Source organism: Pleurodeles waltl, chromosome 4_1, assembly GCF_031143425.1.
Source record: "Pleurodeles waltl isolate 20211129_DDA chromosome 4_1, aPleWal1.hap1.20221129, whole genome shotgun sequence".
Lineage (NCBI taxonomy): Eukaryota > Metazoa > Chordata > Amphibia > Caudata > Salamandridae > Pleurodeles > Pleurodeles waltl.
In genome coordinates this window covers 657,326,563-657,346,635 of record NC_090442.1, presented here as the reverse complement: position 1 = coordinate 657,346,635, position 20,073 = coordinate 657,326,563, and the positions used below count along the sequence as shown (strand labels likewise).

Here is a 20,073-nt window from a genome sequence, read left to right as displayed (position 1 = left end):
AAAGTCAGTTTCACACTATAAGAATTTAATTTCCTTGTATTTAATGGTTCATCTTGGATCAGACAATTAGAAAGAAATGGTGACCACATTATTTTCTACGTGTGCCCTTATGGCGCTGCATCCGTGTATATATGTTACTATGCATGGGAGCACCTACGGAAATTACATGGCTGCCAGCTGTGTGTGTCATTCCATCTTTTTTTTTTCCTTTTGACTGATTCTACACAGCTTTGCTGATGCTGTACAGCACAGTCACAAAGTATTTTATTACACTAAAAATACAGTGCCTTGTTCATTTCTGTGGCACAGAGAGCATTGTCAGAGGAATGAGCTAGGTGTCTGTGCCCCAGCAAGGACTCAGACACTGTCTGGAATTTTTCTTAAGCTAATTACAAATCAATACAGTGTCTGACTGCTTTCTGGGACACAGACACAAACCTCTGTGCTCCTGCATGAAACCAGGTAACACGCAGAGGACCAGAGATGTGGGCCGAGCCTTGGCAGGGATATGTTCCAGTGTGAGGGAGACTGGATAGACACCTTATTTAGAAAAAATTTTGAAAATCAGATGTCACGCTCCGTATATTCTCTGGGTCAGTCAATCAGGACAAGAGATGTGTGACTTGCATATAGATTCCTTAGGTTAACCACAATTAGAAAGTACATACCTTTTCTAATTCACTGATAGTTGCAAATGTAATCACTGTCATAAAATGAATCGTGGATTCTTCCACAATTTAGTGATCTACGTTTGTATGGGGTAATTCAGTGGTTCCCAACCTTTTGAAATCTGCGGACCCCCACTTTATCATTACTGGAACCTGGGGACCCCCACTGAATCATTATTGGAATCTAGGGACCCCCCCCCCCACTAAGTCATTACTGGAAGACAGGGACCACAGCCTATACATTGTCAATTATTTTAAACAAATTACACAATACATACAATACAGAAACACGCATTCATCAAACACATACACAAATGCTAACACATTTTATTTAATTTGATAACAAATATAAGTAAAAAAATAATTTTAATAGTAAGGTGGAAGCTTTCATATATTCAATTAAAGCCACACATCATCTATACTATATTGTATATACTGCTCCCACAAATCAATCTGAGGATTCTAATTTAATTTATAGCCTCTAATTTCAAATTATTTGACATTTACAGTACGTTTTAAAAGTTTTAGTTGCACATTTAGCCACTTTATTTCTATACACTTTATTAATCTGTTAGTATTATTTAATTTTGTAAGCAGTTGCGAAACCCTCTGAGGAGGCTTCGCGGACCCCCAGGGGTGCCCGGACCACAGGGTGGGAATCACTGGTTAATTGATTATGCAGGCAACTATCCCTCGGAAAACTCTCACTTATATTTGGTACGGCTAGGCTCCAGACATTCAAGGCAATATTTCCTTGGTTAGCATTCCAGGGTTTAAGTATGTCCACTTGAGAAGTGCAACAAAGTACTGAGCACATTTGTAAAACAATTTTAAAAAATGAATCTATATCGACATGTTCAAGTCTCACCTACAGTCTTACTTTACCGGTCTGTTGAGGAAGACAGATTGTCTCTGATACATAAAACTATATACACATAGTGGGCTTAGGGTCAGTCACTGGCTACTGATTACATGGCTTTTTGGTCTATCTGATTTCCTTGCTTCTCACTGGATGACTTCCGTCCCTGGTCTATATTTCTCGCAGCACTTCTTCTTTAATTTGTTCTGATTTGATGACGTGTGTCATCACACCGCTGACATCATTCACCTATTTGTTTCTTTGAGTATTAGCACTGCCTGGGAGTACCCGTCTTTCCTTGCTCCCCCGCACCTCTCAATCCCATACCATTATTATTATTTTATATATATATATATATATTTATTTTTTTACTAAGCTTCGAAGGAGGAGATACAGGTGTAACCTTGGGGCACATCTATGCTAATTAGAGTTAGGCCCCACCTATTCTTTTATGACGTGTTCCCTGCTTTCAGGTTTCAAGGGAAGGCAATTTGACATGAACTGTTTTGTAGGTGCAATTCAAATGAAAAGACACATGATGTTTTCACAGTGCTAGAGGCGGGGGATGTTAGCACACGCCTATGCCTTTTCAAGGGCCCGTGGGGCATGCAAGTGTTTTCAAAGGAACACAGTCAGCATCTTGTCACAGTGGAGCTGTTCATATTACCTGGGCCTCACCTGACTCCCATGCTGGAGGAAAATAGCAGATGAGTGCAAGTCACTGATGCTCAAGACTGAAACAGGATTGCTTGCCTCCGAGCAGATTGCCTATGCTAATAGAGTTAAAGATTGCCCTTGATCAATAGGATGTCAAAAATGAACTCCTGATTGCATGACTCAGAGCCAATGTTTCTATGCTGATTCTGTCAATAAGCCTTTGTTCCCTCTCTAGGCAGAGTGCAGGAAAATTGCGTTTGGTGTCTGGGGTCATAAGGCCGAACGTTACTGCTGGGTTGATGCTGTGCTTCAGGCTTGACTCCTGGGTGAGTTCATCAGAAGAATTCCCTCGGATTTCCCCGACAAATCGCTCTTCTTTTTTCATTATTCCAAATGCACCATAGGAGATTCCCTTTTTATGAGCGAAGGCAGAAACACGAGCCTTGAGAAAGTTACTTTAGCAACTTAGAAGGATGTTTAGGAAGTATACAGCCTGTTTAAAGCGGAACCATCCAGAGGTGTTTTTTTTACTGCATTTGGTATCTTCACCAATGCAGTTTTTTCAGGTGTTACTTGGATCGCACTGCAGTGGTGTTTTGGCAATCTCCCTGAGGATTTATGTGATCCAAATTCTGAAGCAGTTTCTTCTAAAGAACTCTGCATTTAATGTCCTATGTGGTCAACGAAACAGCGCACTGCCCAGGCTATAAGCTCCTTCACAGCATACATTGGTATCATCCACAGCATTTCATCCAGGTTTCAAAAAGATGTCCATCCTCGGCATGCCCTCTCTTTCTTATTGTCATTTTTAAGCTTTAATGTGAAAACATGCCTATATTCTGCTTGCATGTCTCCATAAACGCCTTTCTGGGACAGAAATTCTGATTTCTGATTAGGAATTCCTCTGAGAACTATTAAACCTTGTTGAGAATGCATGGTGCTCAGGCACCATACCGCTGAGACTGAAAACAGAACAAAACTGAAAATTAGTCTACCAACACCGTCAGCTGATGATGTGTAATTTTAGTGTACCGTTCTACTGCATCAGTTGAGAACAAAAACAAGATTTTGACAAGACCCTGGGACAGCAAGTGAAACAGCTTGGATTTATGCATGGGTCCACCATGAAACGGTTCCCCATCCCAGTGGAGAGTACTATACGATCTCAATGTTGGTCATGGATTCCCTTTTGCAGAATCTCGTTCCATGATCTAATGACTGTCTCGCTGTGTCATTACTTAAGTCTCTAACTGCTAGGTTGTTTGGGCACCTCTCTCTTGGAGCTTTTTCACCAAAGATTGGTATTTTTTTTTTTTTGCTCAAAAACGTGCACTTATTGGGTCTCTTTACACACCCTTGCAAACTAAATGTAGTTTTTGGCACATTCAGGTCTAGATATTGATGTAAATACAATTTACCTGAAAACGAGTGGTTAGCTATTGGGTTTGCCAATGCTTGTGTTATTTGTCAGAAATCTTTGGGGAATGGTATTTACCTCAAAGAAAATACCATTCATTCAAAATTGGCATCCATGGCATACGCATGCGACGTGACGTCACAACACTCGAGCAGCGACCATTTTTACAAAACGGTTTTCATTGCGAAAGTATCAATCACTCTTTAAATTATGTTTCTCAAAAATCTTTCAAGAATGCAGCTGGTGCATGCTTCGTAAAGTAAAAGGGGCTATTTTGGAATGAAGTGTAAGTTTAACGTACTGTCAGAAGATGGCAGATGGCTATGTTTAAATAGTACACTGTGCACACATGCATAAAAAGAAGCAAATGGCCCGGCAGCAGCGTGTGGGCACTTGTCAACAATGTGTATTTTTTTAACAAATGAAAAAGGAATCAGGGTAGAGGAAAGTAATGTTAGAGCTGAGGTGCTGAAGAAAGGGCCAGAAGCGAGTGGCCTAGTAGCACTGTGAATATTCCAGGTCCTCACTAATTTGCTCCTCAGTTCTTACCCACTGCTTTAGACCAGCCCACTCCAGCCATTGGACGTTTTCACTTTGAGTGACTGCACTTTTCCCTTGCACATGTAGACATACAGCCAAAAAAGTTCCCCAAAAATAAAAAGTGTTAGGCACTTCTCAATGACTGATAGTCCGTATGTATAGTAGGGTTACATCAATTATTTTCATAACTCTCAAAACACTTATTGTAAATTGCAATACTCATTCCCCACTGTTAACAAGCTTTAGTATACTCATTATCCTATTGAAAATTAGCACGAGTCATTAGAGTAGCTAGAGTGTACATGCAAAAATGTTAGATTGAAGTCTCATACCCAGAGCATTGTGATTGGCATTTGAAACACTTATCTTGCCATACTCCCCTGAAGGGAGCTTCAAAAGGCTGCAATAAGGACTTTTTACAAGGATGTAGTAACATCACTCCTCCCTAGAGGCAGTGTCAATAAGGCTGCATTAACACTTCTGACCCACAGAGGAAGCTTCACAAGGAAAATCTACCAGCCCTTTCCCCTAGATGGAGAGTACAAGAACAATGCCAAAGTCTCACGTGGAGCATGTAAGAATTTCCCGACAACAAAATATAAACAACCAAAAAAAACTATTCAATTATGCTACACTTACCAGTGAATAAACTTTCCTTTAAATAGTAGGGTGTGATCACAATTAAAAAAAAAAAAAAAACAAGAACTGTATTGAAATTTGCAATTTGGAGTCATTATTATGATCCAGATTTAGCAAATAATTAATCCTATTGAAAACTGATTAAAATAGCAAAAGTGTGTTTGCAAATGTATTTACTAAAGCCACACCCCCTCAGCTTGGTGCAGGTAATTTTTCACAAGGCTGCAGTAATGCGATTCTCCCCTAGACGTTTTTTTAAAAGGCTGCAGTAAGGAAGATTTACAAAGCTGCAGTAAGACTACCCACCCCTAGAGGGGTATAATCACAAAAGCCCACATGAAGTGGTGGAGTGCGTGAGACTTTCCTGTCACCAAACTAAAAAACCTACTAATTAAAATAGCAAATGTATGTATACACATTTAGGTACTAAAGCCACGTCCCATGAGCTTGGTGCAGGTCATTTGAAATGGTTACTTTTGACTTAAGCTGGCCCTCTGTTAACAACAAGAGGAACTGCAGTTTATGAAGTGTTGACTAGGAGGGGACACTTAGTAATGACTTGTGGAGCTGCAGTTTCATGAAAGGATTTCAATGCATTGCCTTTCCACTTTTGAGGGGCACCTAGTGACAAATAGTTGAAGTGCGGGTTGATGTAAGAATTTCAGTGCTTTTGCATTTGATTTGAGAGACACCTAATAACAACTAGTGGAACTTCAGCTTCAAATAAGAAATGAAAAGCCTTTGCATTTGACTTGTAGAGGGCCACCTAGTAAAGACTTGTGGAACTGCAGTTTAAACAATTTCAGTGCTTTTGCATTTGACTTGATAGGGCCATTCAGTAATGACTAGTGGCAGTACAGCATCATGAAAGAAAATAAATGCTTTTGCATTTGACTTGTGAAGGACACCTAGCAATCACTTGCAGAACTGCACCTTCATGAAAGAATATTAAAGCTTTATTAGAGTAGCGAAAGTGGATATGTACATTTTTATGTTGAAGCCACACCCCCTCAACTTTGGAAGAACAATGTAAGCAGTTGCATCTGAATCGAGAGGGACCTTTAGGTCCAGATGTATGAAGCCTTTGCTTCCCATCACATTAAGCAAGGTCGCACAAGGCAATACAAGGGCTTCAGTGAGATTTTGGCGCATTCTCAGATTTATTAAGCCCAGTGAATGTATCAAAATGCTATGCCTTTGCAGGTGAGGCATAACAAAAAATATATTTATTTCTTAATAATTATTTGTCCTTCTACATGTCTTGCATTCTGCACAAGTAAAAAGAGGAAAAAGCATCAGAGGATTTTTTTTTGCAGTAAGGGGTCCTTCCTGCACAAAAAACAATCCTGGCTGTAACGCAGGCACCCCTGTACCATGGTGCAAGGGTGTCTGCATTTAAGCTAGGCTGCATTCTGTGAACCAACGCAGAGGGAGTGCAGGAATGAGCCATCGCATAATAGTTATCGTGCATTCCTGTCCTCTCTCTGTCATTCAAAATAATTTGTATTGTTGCATTGCTTATTAATAAACCTATCACTTAGCAACTACGTGAGTTATTGTAGCATTGTGACAGACTTGTTAAGCAGTTTTTTTCTGATCTAAGAGGTGCATGTAGTAAAGTTCTGAAGGACTGCAGTTTTGTTAAAGACTTCATACAGTTTATTCTGACTCAGACAGGACGACTTAGTAATTATTTGAGGTAACTCTAGTTATGTGAAAGGGCAGACTGACTGGTTTTGCACATGCTTGTTTGTGATTTCCCCTTTCTCCCTACATCCTCTTCCTTCATCCTTTCTCCAACTAGCCACTCTCTGCTCTTACTCTGAATCTCTCTTTGTTTTCTGTCATTTCACCCCTCGATGCTTCGTCTACCTTCAAGATTTACATTTTTGACAATGGGATAAAAAAGAAAAAGATTATCTTCATACTGAAGTTGTTTTATCTTCTTTGCACTTTAAAGAAATCTGCATAAACATTCACCCCCTTATATTTTGGGCACTATTAGACGTTTTTGTGATTTTTTTAGTATTATCCAAACCTAGAATTTGATACTGAGCCTATTATGACTTTACCTTTTCTTTACTACTGACTCCTGAATGAGAATTATTTAATTTTAGTAATTTTCTTTAAATTATATTGTGTGCTTTATTGACACATTTGTGTATTACTTATTCAAATTTACATTGCAGTAGAAGAGTCTCAACTTCTCTGAGTTTCTCCAGAAAAAGTTGCTAGAATTTTAAATATTTAGCAATAGTAGAACTGTGTTGACATACATTCACAAACAATCTGCCATTAACTATGACCATACCAATGTAGACATAACATTTCATTGTATTTATAGACCCCTTTCATAATGCAATTTAGCTTTTTTTAAGTGCTCCCAATTTTTGGCAGATAAGGCAATTACTGCACAACAGCACAAAATAACTATAATTCTTTGCGTGTGTAGAATTTGTTTTACTTGAATGACTTAGGGTCTCATTACAAGGCTGGCGTTCGCACCGCCGCACTTCAGGCAGTCCGACCACCACTTTACGACCCTGGCGGTTGGACCCCCAGGGGACCGTCATACCTGCCAGGAACATGGTTCCCGACGGGCTGACTGCGGTCAGAGTCGTGCTCAGCTACGGCGGAGATGAGTTCAGCACCACTGCGCTGATCATGAGTCCAGCTTTTGCCAGCCATTTCATGGCGTGGACCCTGCAGTGAAAAGGCTGGCGGATACCCCTGTACTGCCCAAAGCCATGTTGTGGGCAATGCAGGGGTTCTCTATTCCCAGCACCTTTGGAACGCGCACTGTCTACTGCAGCTGGGGGCACCCTCTGTTCGACAACAGTGGCCTTGGCTAGGTTTCCACTGGGCTGCCTGGCGAAACTGTCTGAAATTAGAGGTTTTTGCCTGTCAGCCCAGTGAAAACCCTGTAATAGGGCCGGGTTTTGTTGGGGGGGGGGGCTGGAGACCACCAGCTTCACAGCAGTCTCCTCTCCACGGGTCTGGCAGTCTGGGTTTCGGACCGCCAGACTCATAATGAGGTCCTAAGTCTATGTTTAGGTATGATGTGTGTGGCACTTACACCATTTATGGAAAATATATTTGTACTTATTTTAACAGCTTTGGGTCTGCTTCCTTCAGCCATTGGTTTCTCTCGTTCAGTAACCTTCAGCCACTGGCTTGAGACACTGCTATTCACATGCCGGATCAATTTACAGGGGTATTGTAGTCTCACCATTTTTCCCAACTGTCTGGGTGTGTCCTTCCACCTCCACTGAAAGGCATGAGAGACCTTTTACGTCTAAAATGAGTCCACCGACCAACCAGTAGTACTGGGTAAGGAGTGGTGATAAAAGCATCTGAAAAACAGATGCTACAGAACATATAGTAATCCTTTTTTATAACATGCCTTTTTCAGATGCTTTTATCTCAGCTCTACAACAGTAGGTTACATGTTTATTAGGCAAGGGTGTGCTCAATCCGCACTCCATACAAATGTCAAACCTACTGACTTAGCTAGTGCTTGCCTAATTAAAGTGCCTATATTTTCTGTCAAACTGTCTGCTTCGAAAGACACAAACCTCTCATTATTACACCGAAACACACTGCAAGAAATGGCTTTGTGACTGGAAATATAATATATTTTTCATGCACCTCAAAATTGTGTGCATTTAGTCTTGTTATACTGTACGGCACTTAAAAATATGTTCTAAATATTAAACATTTGATGAAGTACGTGGGTGTAAGGAACTGGTGTGTAGGATGAAAACAGCTGTTTCTCCGTGGACTGCACAATGCAGGTGCACTGATGTCACCTTTAACGGCGGAGACTTACAACACAGCCTTAACAACTCATTCATTTAGCTCCTCATACCTGCATGCAGGAAATGAAAAGCAAACTGACATTTTGAGGAAACGATATAATCATGTGCATAGCCGCGTGCCTTGGAACCTGGGGATAAGACTGAAAGAGCGACAACATCTCTTTTAAGGCGTCGCAAACTGGAGAACTGAGCCTCGCAATCAGTGCAATCGGCAGCGATATATCCTTTGTAGGAGAACACTTGGAGACCAACTCAAAGCAAGAAGATCCCCAGGCGGTGCTCGGGTCCATCTAATTGAGGCTGGCTGGTTTCTGCATAAATATAGCTCTCCGGCGTTCGAAACTACTTCATGCGGGGCAGAAAAATTGCATCTTCGCAAAAGAAAGCAATAAAAAGTCCACGGGGACCTGCGAGATTGCCGAGAATCAGAAGCAATGGTTCCTGCAGATCTGAAGACAGCTACCTTGTGTGCTGCTTTTGACATTCCTAGCGTACAATTGGACGCAGAAAGACTTGTCATGGCAGGCAGGATGCTGTGCATCCTCTCTAATGTGCCAGAGGCGCAGACGCACGGAGGAAGAGGACGGCATGTTCAAGTCTTTGTAACAGAATACTATCTATATGCAGCTCTAAAAAGCAAAGCTCACAAGTCTGCTGCAGGCAAACGCGTAGGAATTGGGCCATACGATCCATCTGGATTTCTATCCAGAGCCATGAAGCGGGGGCCTGCTCTAGTATCATGAGACCAGTGCAGGAACAGCTTGTGGCAGACATTTGAAATAAGTTTCAGGAAGCCTACACCCGAAAGGTCGCCCTCTGGAGTAAACCTTCTGTTCATTATCCACTTTATTATATCAGTTTTTTTCTGAATGAGACTTAACATTTGGTAGATTAAAAGAAACTCATAACTATTTTGAACTCTGGTGTGTGGATGCATCTCAGGTCTGAAGACCCTTCTCAAGGAGAACTGAGATCAATGTCTCTTGGCGCGCCTGTCACCAGCCTCGTTTTAAGCTTGCATATTGCATCGTGGTGAATTTTAGCTCCTCGGTTTCAAGCTATACTAGTTCCTCAAATCACAATTAAATGCTCGGACAGATAAAGAAAATGGCCTCTCCTGTTCAAATCCACCCCAAAAATTGCAATCTCCTCCAGAGATCTCCTCGTTAAGAAACAATCACTAAGCAATCACTTCGAATTTCGAGACTTGGAGAGAGCCAGTTAAGGATGCAAACGTTTGGCTTTACTGTACACTCGTTGGAGTAGACCAGGATTGGGTTCAATGGGATCCCTCTAAGTGCAATCATAACCTAAATCACTATCTCCCAGCAGATGTGTACTTAGCAGATGCTCTCTTTGAATTCTGTGTTCAGTAAAGGGTTAAAATAGCTTTAATTATATGCTGGTGTTGAACAGATTACAATTCATTGCTTGCCGAGGTTGTTGAAAGAAATTAAAGAGGGAAGGAAGCAGGGTAAAGCTACTAGAAAGCAAACACTGAAAAAGAAGGGCATGTTTTCACAACCACAATGTCTTCCAGTTTATTCCGTGAACCCTCACTGACCCACTCATACACACAGATGAAATCAGGTCTGCACCATTATCTTTCTAGCACTTTTCAATGTCCCTCTCAGCACATTACTTAATAAAACAATGTGTGAGGGACAAACCAAGGATTCTACACACTTACAGAATTACAGGATCAATCCAAAACAACTCTTCCAAAGGGGTGTAAGCTGAACTCCCGTAGAAGGCCTTTGTTTCTAGTCCACATTCTTTTCAGCCAGTGTTTTAGATGGAATTGGAAATGTGCAGGTACTCACTACTCCAGAGTGCTTGCTTGCCCCTGAGACGTGCTTATACTCATTAAATGTGTTGCACCAGTGCTGAGAAGTGCTTGCTTTCAAATTATAGTGCAGATACTCAGTACCTGATAGCACCTGCCCATTTAAAGCACTGTTTTACACCATCGAATGTCCCCTGAGCAATGAAAAAATGTTGGTGCCATTGAGACCTCAGGAGCCGAACAAAAGGGAGGTTTTGTGAACATCTTTCGTATCGAAAAAGACAAAAGACAGTGGGATGAAAAGCATGCTACTGATCTCTTACAAACACCATACTTCTGATAAGTAACTCACTGCTCACCCAGCATTCACGCAGCGCTAAGTTCTACTGATGGCTGCAGGTGGTGGACACTGGCGCTCATTTTTAGGCAACACAGTTCATCATCAGACTTTGACCAAGAACAAGATAAAGGAGAAACAGACAGAAGAATGAAGAGAAATATAAGAAAGCGAAAAAAGAAATACAGGAAAGTTTAAAAGCAGGGATGAAGAAGAACTTGCAAGAGTGAAATAAAGTGACAGGAAGTTTAGGATGGTGGAAGAAAGAGGTATAAGGTAGCATAAAAACTAGGCCTCCTTAATTTTCAGTAACCACTGCATTCTGCACTGCGGGGCTCTTAAGAAAAACTTTAGGCCTCTGCACTTACTTCTGTTTTTTAAATTGAGCAATACATTTGGGACACGCCTTTGATTAAATAATTGATCCATATCAGCGTATGTTGATGGATTTTATCACAATCACAACCATGTCAGTCTGAAGGATAACAGAGGCAGATTGCTACCTTTTTCTGGTTTCTGACTAAAATGTCTGCAGAAGCAAATAAATAAATGATAAAGAGCCGAGGGACAGATATTGCCGCACGAAAACACAGTAATTTAGGGCTCCAAGTGCTTGATTACATGGTGGTTGTTTAGGGTCATATGTACCAACGCATTTTCCCATAGACACAGAATGGGTAAAATCCTTTGATACATCTGGCCCTTAATTCTTACCCATGCATAAACCCCTGTTTCAGCAAGGGTGGAAATTATGAGTTTAGTTTAATTTAACGCATCAGATCACTAACAGATGAGTTACGTCCCTCACCTTTTGTTAAATTTCGACAGGTCAAACCCATCAAAATTCAACGAGGAAAAAAATCATACATTATTTACTGTATCATGCAGATTTTGGTAAATTAAACTGCAAAATCATTATGTCAACCCCCCACAAAATCATAATAGGTGTTATTTATCGCACCTGCTAAATAGCATACCTCGATCGTGGTACTGTTGTGTATCAGGTGCAATAAATGGCACCTAAACTCGTGATCGGGCCCTATGAAGTAAAGCCACAGGACAGTCGTGACCACAGGCTCACTAAAGAACAAAGTAGAACAAAGTCACACAAGTACAAAGCAGGCAGATTCCACCGAGTTTAGGAGCATGTCAGTATTCCCATTGGCATTTCCAGGTCGGGTTGACGTTTTGTTCTCCCGGTGAATTAATTATACAGTACGCTCCTGAGTGAAAGAATGAGGTTTCGTCTCTTGTAGCATTAGAAGAGAAACAGAAATTTTAATTAGATTTGAGAAGCACTGCGATCCAATGCCTGGTCCTCTGTGAGGGGACGCTTGTGTGTGATCCTGCGTGCTGGGTATCAAGGTGCACGAGATTACATTCTTGCTTCAATTATAAAGCATTGTTGCCTCCGGCGATTTATTCAAAACAATATGCAACAACTCAGTCTAAAGAGTGCTCTAGCATGGAGCTCAATCACAGAGTCACAGCATCCACTAGAACCGTTTTACTAAAATAATTGTTAATATTTTCCCTTTTTTTTAAAGGAACATTTTCAAAGATTACCAGGGTTGCCGATTATCTTCTGGTAAAGATGGACGATCAGATGGAAAGAACCACAGGCAACTAGTAGGTAACATTGTAATAAAGGGCCATTTCATCGGTTCTATAGATGTAGACGACACCCGAGAGGTCCCTCTAAGAGCTATGGTGCTCAGAGTAACTGCTGCGTATTTTCTGTGCAACCACGCACAAGAAGTCATGTGAGCAGAGTTCCAGAAAGCCCTTATTTGAGATGAAAAGGTCTCATCCCAAGTCTTACTTTTATGCCCCTTCGATTTATCCAGAAGCAATTATTATCATACAATAGACAACAATATAAAATGAGTTGAATGTTTCCAGAGGTAAGGAAAAGGGATGGATGAATTTACAGTATTTTCAATGATGGAAAGAAAAATACATCGGATTCCGTGGCTAGTGACTGAAGGGATGTCGTCAAGAGAGTGATAGGTTCAAATCATGAAGTGGAACTTTCCCACAGTGCAGGAGAATGGCAGCCTCTAAATAGGCCACTACTGGACGTCTGAGCATAAGCTGTAAATACTTCGGGACTATTAGCCCTTTCAGCATGAATAGTTGAACAGTATCTAATTATATGTTTGACCCAAGACCTCTAAGAAGATTCAATCATAAAGATGTGCCCTGAAGAAGTCCCACTGTCTTTGGGATGAAACACATTGGCTCTATTTGTCTTTCACATTTATATTACAAGACGGGAATAAAGAATATCTCTCTGACCATGCCCGAGTACCTGTTCATTTGTAGTATTGGCTAACTGTCTTGGACTTCATATATTAAGGATTTGACTTCTTCTTGAACAAGTTGAGGGTTTAGTTATGATCTGCAGAGTGCCTTCCAACATTTTTGAAAGTTCTTGTGATATTTGCGTTTCTTTGGAATGGTTAACCCAGGGAGTGGGGCACCTGCGTTCAATAATGACTTAAGGTACGATGACTTATACCATAATCGCTCTCATCGAAATTGACTGTTTCACAGCAGTAATGACACCATCTGCCATTAAACATTTCCTTTTTGAGGGGCTCCACCGTGCATAGCTCTACTTCAAACAAACCCTCCTTTCCGCTTGGTCAGTCAGTAAAGTTCAAGATACACACAAAGAACACTAATGGCGGCATCACCAACTCCTAAATGTGCATTAGCTAAGATCTGAAACTGTCAAAGACACCAGGGGCAGCTTTGTAGACTGTGTCCTTCCGCAACTTTTTACCCTCCCTTCGTTCTTAATTAGGATGCTCAATTGTGGCCTATCACCACAATACCTGCTTACAGATGAGCACAGAGTCTGTGATCGATGAAGCGTTATGTTGCGGACCCAGTATTGGAACCCGAACATCCCAGATGTTGGACGGCTTGCAGCCTGGGCATGTGATTAGTCACTGATAGCAGCCTACATGATTTCAGTAGAAAGTTAAAAAGATGATGGTTAGAGACAGCAGAATGGTCCTTGGCCTCACAATATTCCCAAGTGGCAAGCTAAGTGGCCAGGATGGAGTCAATTTTACTGGCCATCAACCTAGAGAAGAAAGTACTCCCTTGCAGACACTTTCTTTTTGCCGATATATCAGTAGAGTTTTTATCAGAATTGAGAATATATGAAGAAAAACACCTGAATGTCTTCATGTTCTGCTCACAAGCACGAAAAGGCAGATGATCTGAAAGGATTTGTCTGGACACTGACACTCCTATTGATGTAGGGGAAATGACCTCAAAACATTGCACAGACAAGTAATGAAAAACTCAAGACACTTTGACAAAAGATCCATTTGTATACCAAGTACATAGTACCAGTATGATGTAATGAGTAACAGGGGACTGTTGGAAGGTTCTTAATCGACCTGACACCAAGTTTTATTCTCTATGATACAAATATATGATATACCATTTAATAAAAAGAACATAATTCTAAAAGAACTTGGCCACAAGACTACGATTTTCATTTTCTCACTAATGTACGTGGGGTATTCTTACTTAAGATTAAGCTGTGGTTGGGTAAAATGAATCAAGCTTTTTGTCCTAATGATGCACAGAATGATACTCATCGCTGGGGACAGGCTAATCTGACACTGGTGTTAATCTTCATACATACTTTTCCTATCTCAATGCATCCAGACATTCTATTCTCAAGGTAGTCTATGAACTCTTTTAATGAGGGAAAAGATTGTTATTTTCAAATCTACTATTGACTCTTTTCACAGGGCTTTCTTTCATTTGGCAGCCTGTAGAACATCACTGTCCCAAGGCACCGCCATATAGGCCATCTCTATGGGTCAAGTGTAGAATGCAGGCAAATTATCATCTGCACCAAAGGACAGGAGGTAACCATGAGGGTCCAGGAGGTTACACATCTTAGAGAAGATCCCAAAGAAAGATCTCAGATACCGAATGAGGGAGCCAGCTCAGACTGCACACAGGGCAGCGGTAACCATTATGCACGGGATGAGCCCAAACATTTTCTTAGAAAGTTGCCACCCACTCCCCTCTACTGACTCTACTCACATTCGCCACCGGAGCCACCTACTTCTGTCACTGCGTGAGTAATGACCAAACCTGGCACAAGCAAGCCTGACTTCCTCAGGAAAGGTTTGGGGTTCTCCTCAAAGACAATTTTGCAAAAAATGTGTCAACCAGTACTTTATACTACTCATATACATTTGCTTCAAAGTTATAGGGACTGTAAAAGGAAACTCGGGAAATATTCCAGTGCGCTCACGTTCTGGTTCCTGGGAGGGTAAGGCCTGGATCAAACCGTTTCACGTACCCAGCAGACACCCCAGCAGGAAGGCGTGCTTCTTATTCAGCTGTCTGGGCCGCCCTCGCGGAGTCTCCATTCAATGCATTTCAGCTGAGGCATCTCGAGTGTCGGAATTAATCGCTCCGGGAGGGGTGCCTTTTAAGAAAAAGTTGTGCCCCCCTAAAATCTAGCCCATTTCTTCCTCTGGTTAGGGGTATTTGAATACGTTATTTGCAGACAGGTGGAAGAAATGGCAATGGGGCACGCGCCATTTGCTCATCCCGAGTTTAGTGTCAGACTTTCGGTTACACGGATTAACGTTTGATACACATTTCGGTTGTTTTTCGTTTTTTACACAAAACAAAAGGATAAAAAGTCTTGATCGGAAGGGGCACCTCGAGATAAATGACTCGAGACAGGGAGAGAGAACAGTGGAGCAGAGTAAACGAGCACTTCCTCTCATTTCCTAGCCCATGCACACACCGCAGCAGTGATTCATTCTGTGGAAGCAGCCAACCATGAAAATTAAAGAAGTACTTAATGCGACGTGCTTACATATGACGTAGAATTTTTTAAAGCTATACTAACAACCTGGAGCACTGCTCTCTCCTGGAGATCAATGGTAGAGAGAGTCACTGTAAAAAAGAAGCTCGAAGAGGCTGGGGATACCGGGTAGATACTGGTTGTAACGAGCTGGCGACAGTTGTCGACACAAAATCACAGCAAGCAGCAATAGATGTTGTAACGACCTGCTGCCCGCAGGAGAGACCAAACAATTGGCGGTCCCCTAAACCGGTGGGACCCACAGGCACACATTAACTGCTGATGATATGGTGTGTCTATAGCCAAGTTATATGCCACATTCGAACAAAGGAGAGGACACTGCTCAGTTACGCAGTCTCCAAAGTCTTCAGGAGGGCTGTAGTCAGGGCATGGGTTGAGAAACAGAAGACTGCCTGAAGACATTGGGATTTACTAAACTCATCTATACACTCAGTCACTGGACACGACACACACTAGAATTAGTAATCTGTTATACCATGAACATGTCCGAAGTATCTCCGTAGAAAGAGTTCCATCCAGTTCAGAGACTCACACCGCACAGGAGCTTACAATATATGTATCAAGTCCAAACTGGCCCTTCCCCAGGGCCTCATGAGATCGCAGCACATGGAAATACAACCTCACTCACCATCCTAAAGCTTACACTTAAATATTCCCAATCAACAACTTCTAAAACGCACCTGCTCCAAAAATAGGCTGGCCACTAAAAGCGGTCAACCTGTCTCAATCCTGGAATACTTTAAGCAAAGTGACCTCGAAAAAAATCTTGACACTATAAAAAAATAAAACCAAATCCTTTGATGATGTGTTTCTCTTCAAATGGAAGGCAATTAATCTGAATCTGAATCCATTCTGGCTTAAAGTTAGTACAACCTGGAGCTAAGAACATTGTAGATCATGTCCAGAATGCTACTAGAAGAGATGCAGTGATACCCTGGGAAAAGAGCCCCATGGAATATTGTCTGCAAATACGAGGCTACCACAGAACGGTACTGAAGACCAAAAATGACTATGAGACATATTTTGAAAAGAGAACAAACCAAATTAGGTTAATACTCGGGGTCTGTTGAGGGAATCACAGAACCAGCAGCCCACAAGAACAAGACTTCTACTACAGTCACGGCTGGCAACTTGGCAAAGTGGCAGGGTAGGGGCGGGGGAGAATAAAACCAAAATAAAAAAATATTTAAAAAAACAAACCAAAAACGTACCTTAAGCTCACTGCCTCTCCACCGCTGCACTCCAGGTACAGACTTCCAGCCTGCCCTGTGGCCAATCAGGATGCTGCTCAGAGCAGCATTATGATTGGCTGGAGCGCCCTGGCTGGGCGTTCCAAGGCAGACTGGGAGCCTGGGCCTGCTGTCTCCAATCCAGCATCACAGTGCCGGGTTGTAGAGAGCTCTGTGTGCATGTGTGTTTGGCCTGCCCGAGACGGCGGCCAAACATACATGCGCACTGAGAAGAGTGCTCTGTGCACTCCCCTCCATAGCTGTCATCCCTCCATGGCTCCGCCCCTTTAAAAATAAAACAATAATAAACATAGTTTATTATTGGTTTATTGTTAAACGTTTGCTGCTGCTGGTGGGGTTGGGGCGATGCTCCTCTGCCATAGCGGCGGAGCCACCCCTGTGCTACTATCATACTCCCCATCCACCTTGGAACAATGCCAATATCCTCTATCGGTCTTTGATTATAAAAGTACAATGATCTGGGACTCAGTTACACTGTCTCAGAACCAACACCATACCTATACACCAAGCCCTATTTGCATAGTGTGATTTAAAGAGTCTCAAGTCAAGACCATCAGCTTCATGTTGCCAGTGGCAAAACATCCAACCAACTAGTAAACTCATGGCCAGTTTCCATCATCAAAATATAGCTATGCTGCTTTTCATCATAACAAAGAAGAAAGCGACCTCTGTCAGATACTGCAGTGCTTTTAACATGTTATAACAATCCTGCTTCTGAGAAAGCCAACAGACATCCAAAGTTTCAGTCCAACTACCAGCCCAAAGCCACCCTCTTCTATTGCAGCAAGCTTTTGGAAAGTTAGAATGCAAATTAACTATAATGATTCTGGAAGGACCACCACTGCTACTCCAGAGACAATAGCCCCTCAGGCCCAGAAAAGGAAGGAGACCAACATGGATGACAGCACATAAAACCTGACTGCATCATGAAAACGCTCCATCATTCCTGATCATACTTCACAATTCCATGGTCCATGTTACAGTTGGCCACAAAATGTTACTCTTTCTTGAAGGTTTGGAACTCTGGATTGGGTAACAGGTTCAGCACTTAGGTAGTTTCCCTAATTTCTCTCTGACTAAAGTTAAACAATTAGGGTCTGATTAAGACTTTGGCAGATGGGATGCTCCACCACAAAAGTGATGGATATCCCGTCTGCCGTATTACAAGTTCCAGAAGTTCCAAGTTCTAGTTTGTGGCGGAGTATCCCATGCGCCAAGGTCGTAATCAGGCCCTTAGTGTCTGCACCACTAGGTAACAGAAAGAGCTGAATGATAAGTAAACTTAACACTCATCACTGTCACCAACAATGTTCATCACAGAATATATGGTCCTTGGCAAAGGTGATCTCTTAATGCTTAGTATAAGTCCTTTGGATGGATTAAGGAAGGAAATATCTCATACTATCTAAAGCTCATGGGATTTATCATGGAAGAAAATGGCCTTTGCCTGAATGTTTCAAAGCGTGAATAGGTGTGACTCTATGCCCTGTCCAGAGAATGCCAGTGCCTCCTGTCTTGAAAATTAAGAATATTTTCAAAATAAGTTATTTCAATCTCTCCTCTTTTACAATCAAATTACTAGTCATAAAGTCATGAACATGAATTTCCAAATTATGATACTACTAGTAGACCTATCCCTCCTTCAAGTCAAATACTGGATGTAAATCAACATGGCCACGTTGCTGTTTTGCCTAGACTTTTGCAAGAGTTTCTAGTCAGATGAACCCAAAACATTAATTGAAAAACTCAAAGGAGTCAAATACGAGTCAGCATACATTACTCGAACCCCCAAAACAAGGACCAGCTCGGAGAGTTGTAGGTGGCACAGAGAACCAAAATCTATTTTCAGCGTCTGCCAAATCATAGTTCTGAAGCACCATCAGGGTTGGGCCATCACCACAACCTGATTTCTCAGATCCAGCATACTGGAACAGTCTACTGGGTTATGTTCAAAAGAAGAAAAACCATCAAATTACAAGACTGTTTCACTTGAAACACAAAGAACACACAAGGGAAAGGATCGCCCATCTTTAATACTTTCAAGAAAAATCTGAATATGTGATTGCTCAGGGAAGGGTTCCACCAGTTCAGCCTATCTGTGCAGTAATGAATGCAAACAGGCAGAAAACACAAGATAGAACACCTAAACAACATTAAAAATATATAAAATAGATGGAAATACACTACGCAGAATTCCCAGTCATCAGCATAGCGAGTATGTCCTAAATCAATGACCCTCCATTAAGGCAAAAAGCATTTGTCTGTAGCGTGTGGGAAGGACTCCAAAATAAATTGCGTTCATAGGTCAATGATGTAATTGCTGCAGAACACAGGGCGTCTAACATTGATGCACTACATAAAAATGAAGGTTGCCTGGTTAAACCCATAACAATGATTTAGCACTAACCATACCCCTCCATCTTTGTATGCATGGATTTGATAAATCACAAAGGAAATGACAATATCTTAAGCCGAGGGTTCGACATACATGGAAAATGGATTAACATAGGTTTGCATCAAATTTTTCTTTCAATGTTTAACAAACCTTCTTGAACATTCTGGTTGAATCCTCGCTGATCTGCATGAAGCGCATGATAACATTGTTCAAGTAGATGTCACTCAGTGTTGCGTGGTCCTTGCTTTCTCTTCTTACTTGGTTCAAGAGTAAGTACCAGCAGTTTACCGGCGACAACAGATTCTGGTCTTTCCTGCGAGCAGAAAAAAATGAAGGTATAGAAAATAAGTGTGAAGTATACTTAAAAGCAACCTAAAATGTTTCTTCTATTTTTTTTATATAAAATACATGATGACCAACCCTTGAGAGAAAAACAACATAATAGAGGGTAATCCTTCAAGCACAAAACGAAGAAATTACTTTCTAAGCTAGTTTGACCACAGTCTCTAGTGCACAGATTGGTTCTTCAACTGGCGTTTTACAAATGTATTTCAGTAACTTGGAATAAAACTTTCTCCTACTCTGTCTGTCCTATGCTGGTTATCTCCTCCCACTTAGGTAAGCCATCAAGAGGCTTTTGCAATATGTTGTGCATTATGCATTTCCAAAGTAAGCAAAATAAATAAGCATATTTTACCTGAGTTGTAATTTATGAGAAAACAATGTCGCCATATTTTAGTCAGTGGGTTTTTGCAAGTGTCTCGTGTTTTGGAATCTTTTTAAGTGACAGAATGAAGCACACATATATTATTGCACCAACTACTGAAATCC

General features: G+C 41.4%; 1 protein-coding gene across 1 annotated transcript in view; it reads right to left on the bottom strand.

Annotated features, from left to right (window-relative positions):
- Positions 1–20,073, bottom strand: part of SRGAP1 (SLIT-ROBO Rho GTPase activating protein 1) — a 413,075-nt gene that overhangs the window by 194,068 nt on the left and 198,934 nt on the right. Inside the window, exon 3 of the mRNA XM_069229120.1 lies at positions 19,393–19,555. Coding sequence (XP_069085221.1) covers positions 19,393–19,555 — 163 coding nt within the window. The remainder of the gene's footprint in view (positions 1–19,392; positions 19,556–20,073) is intronic.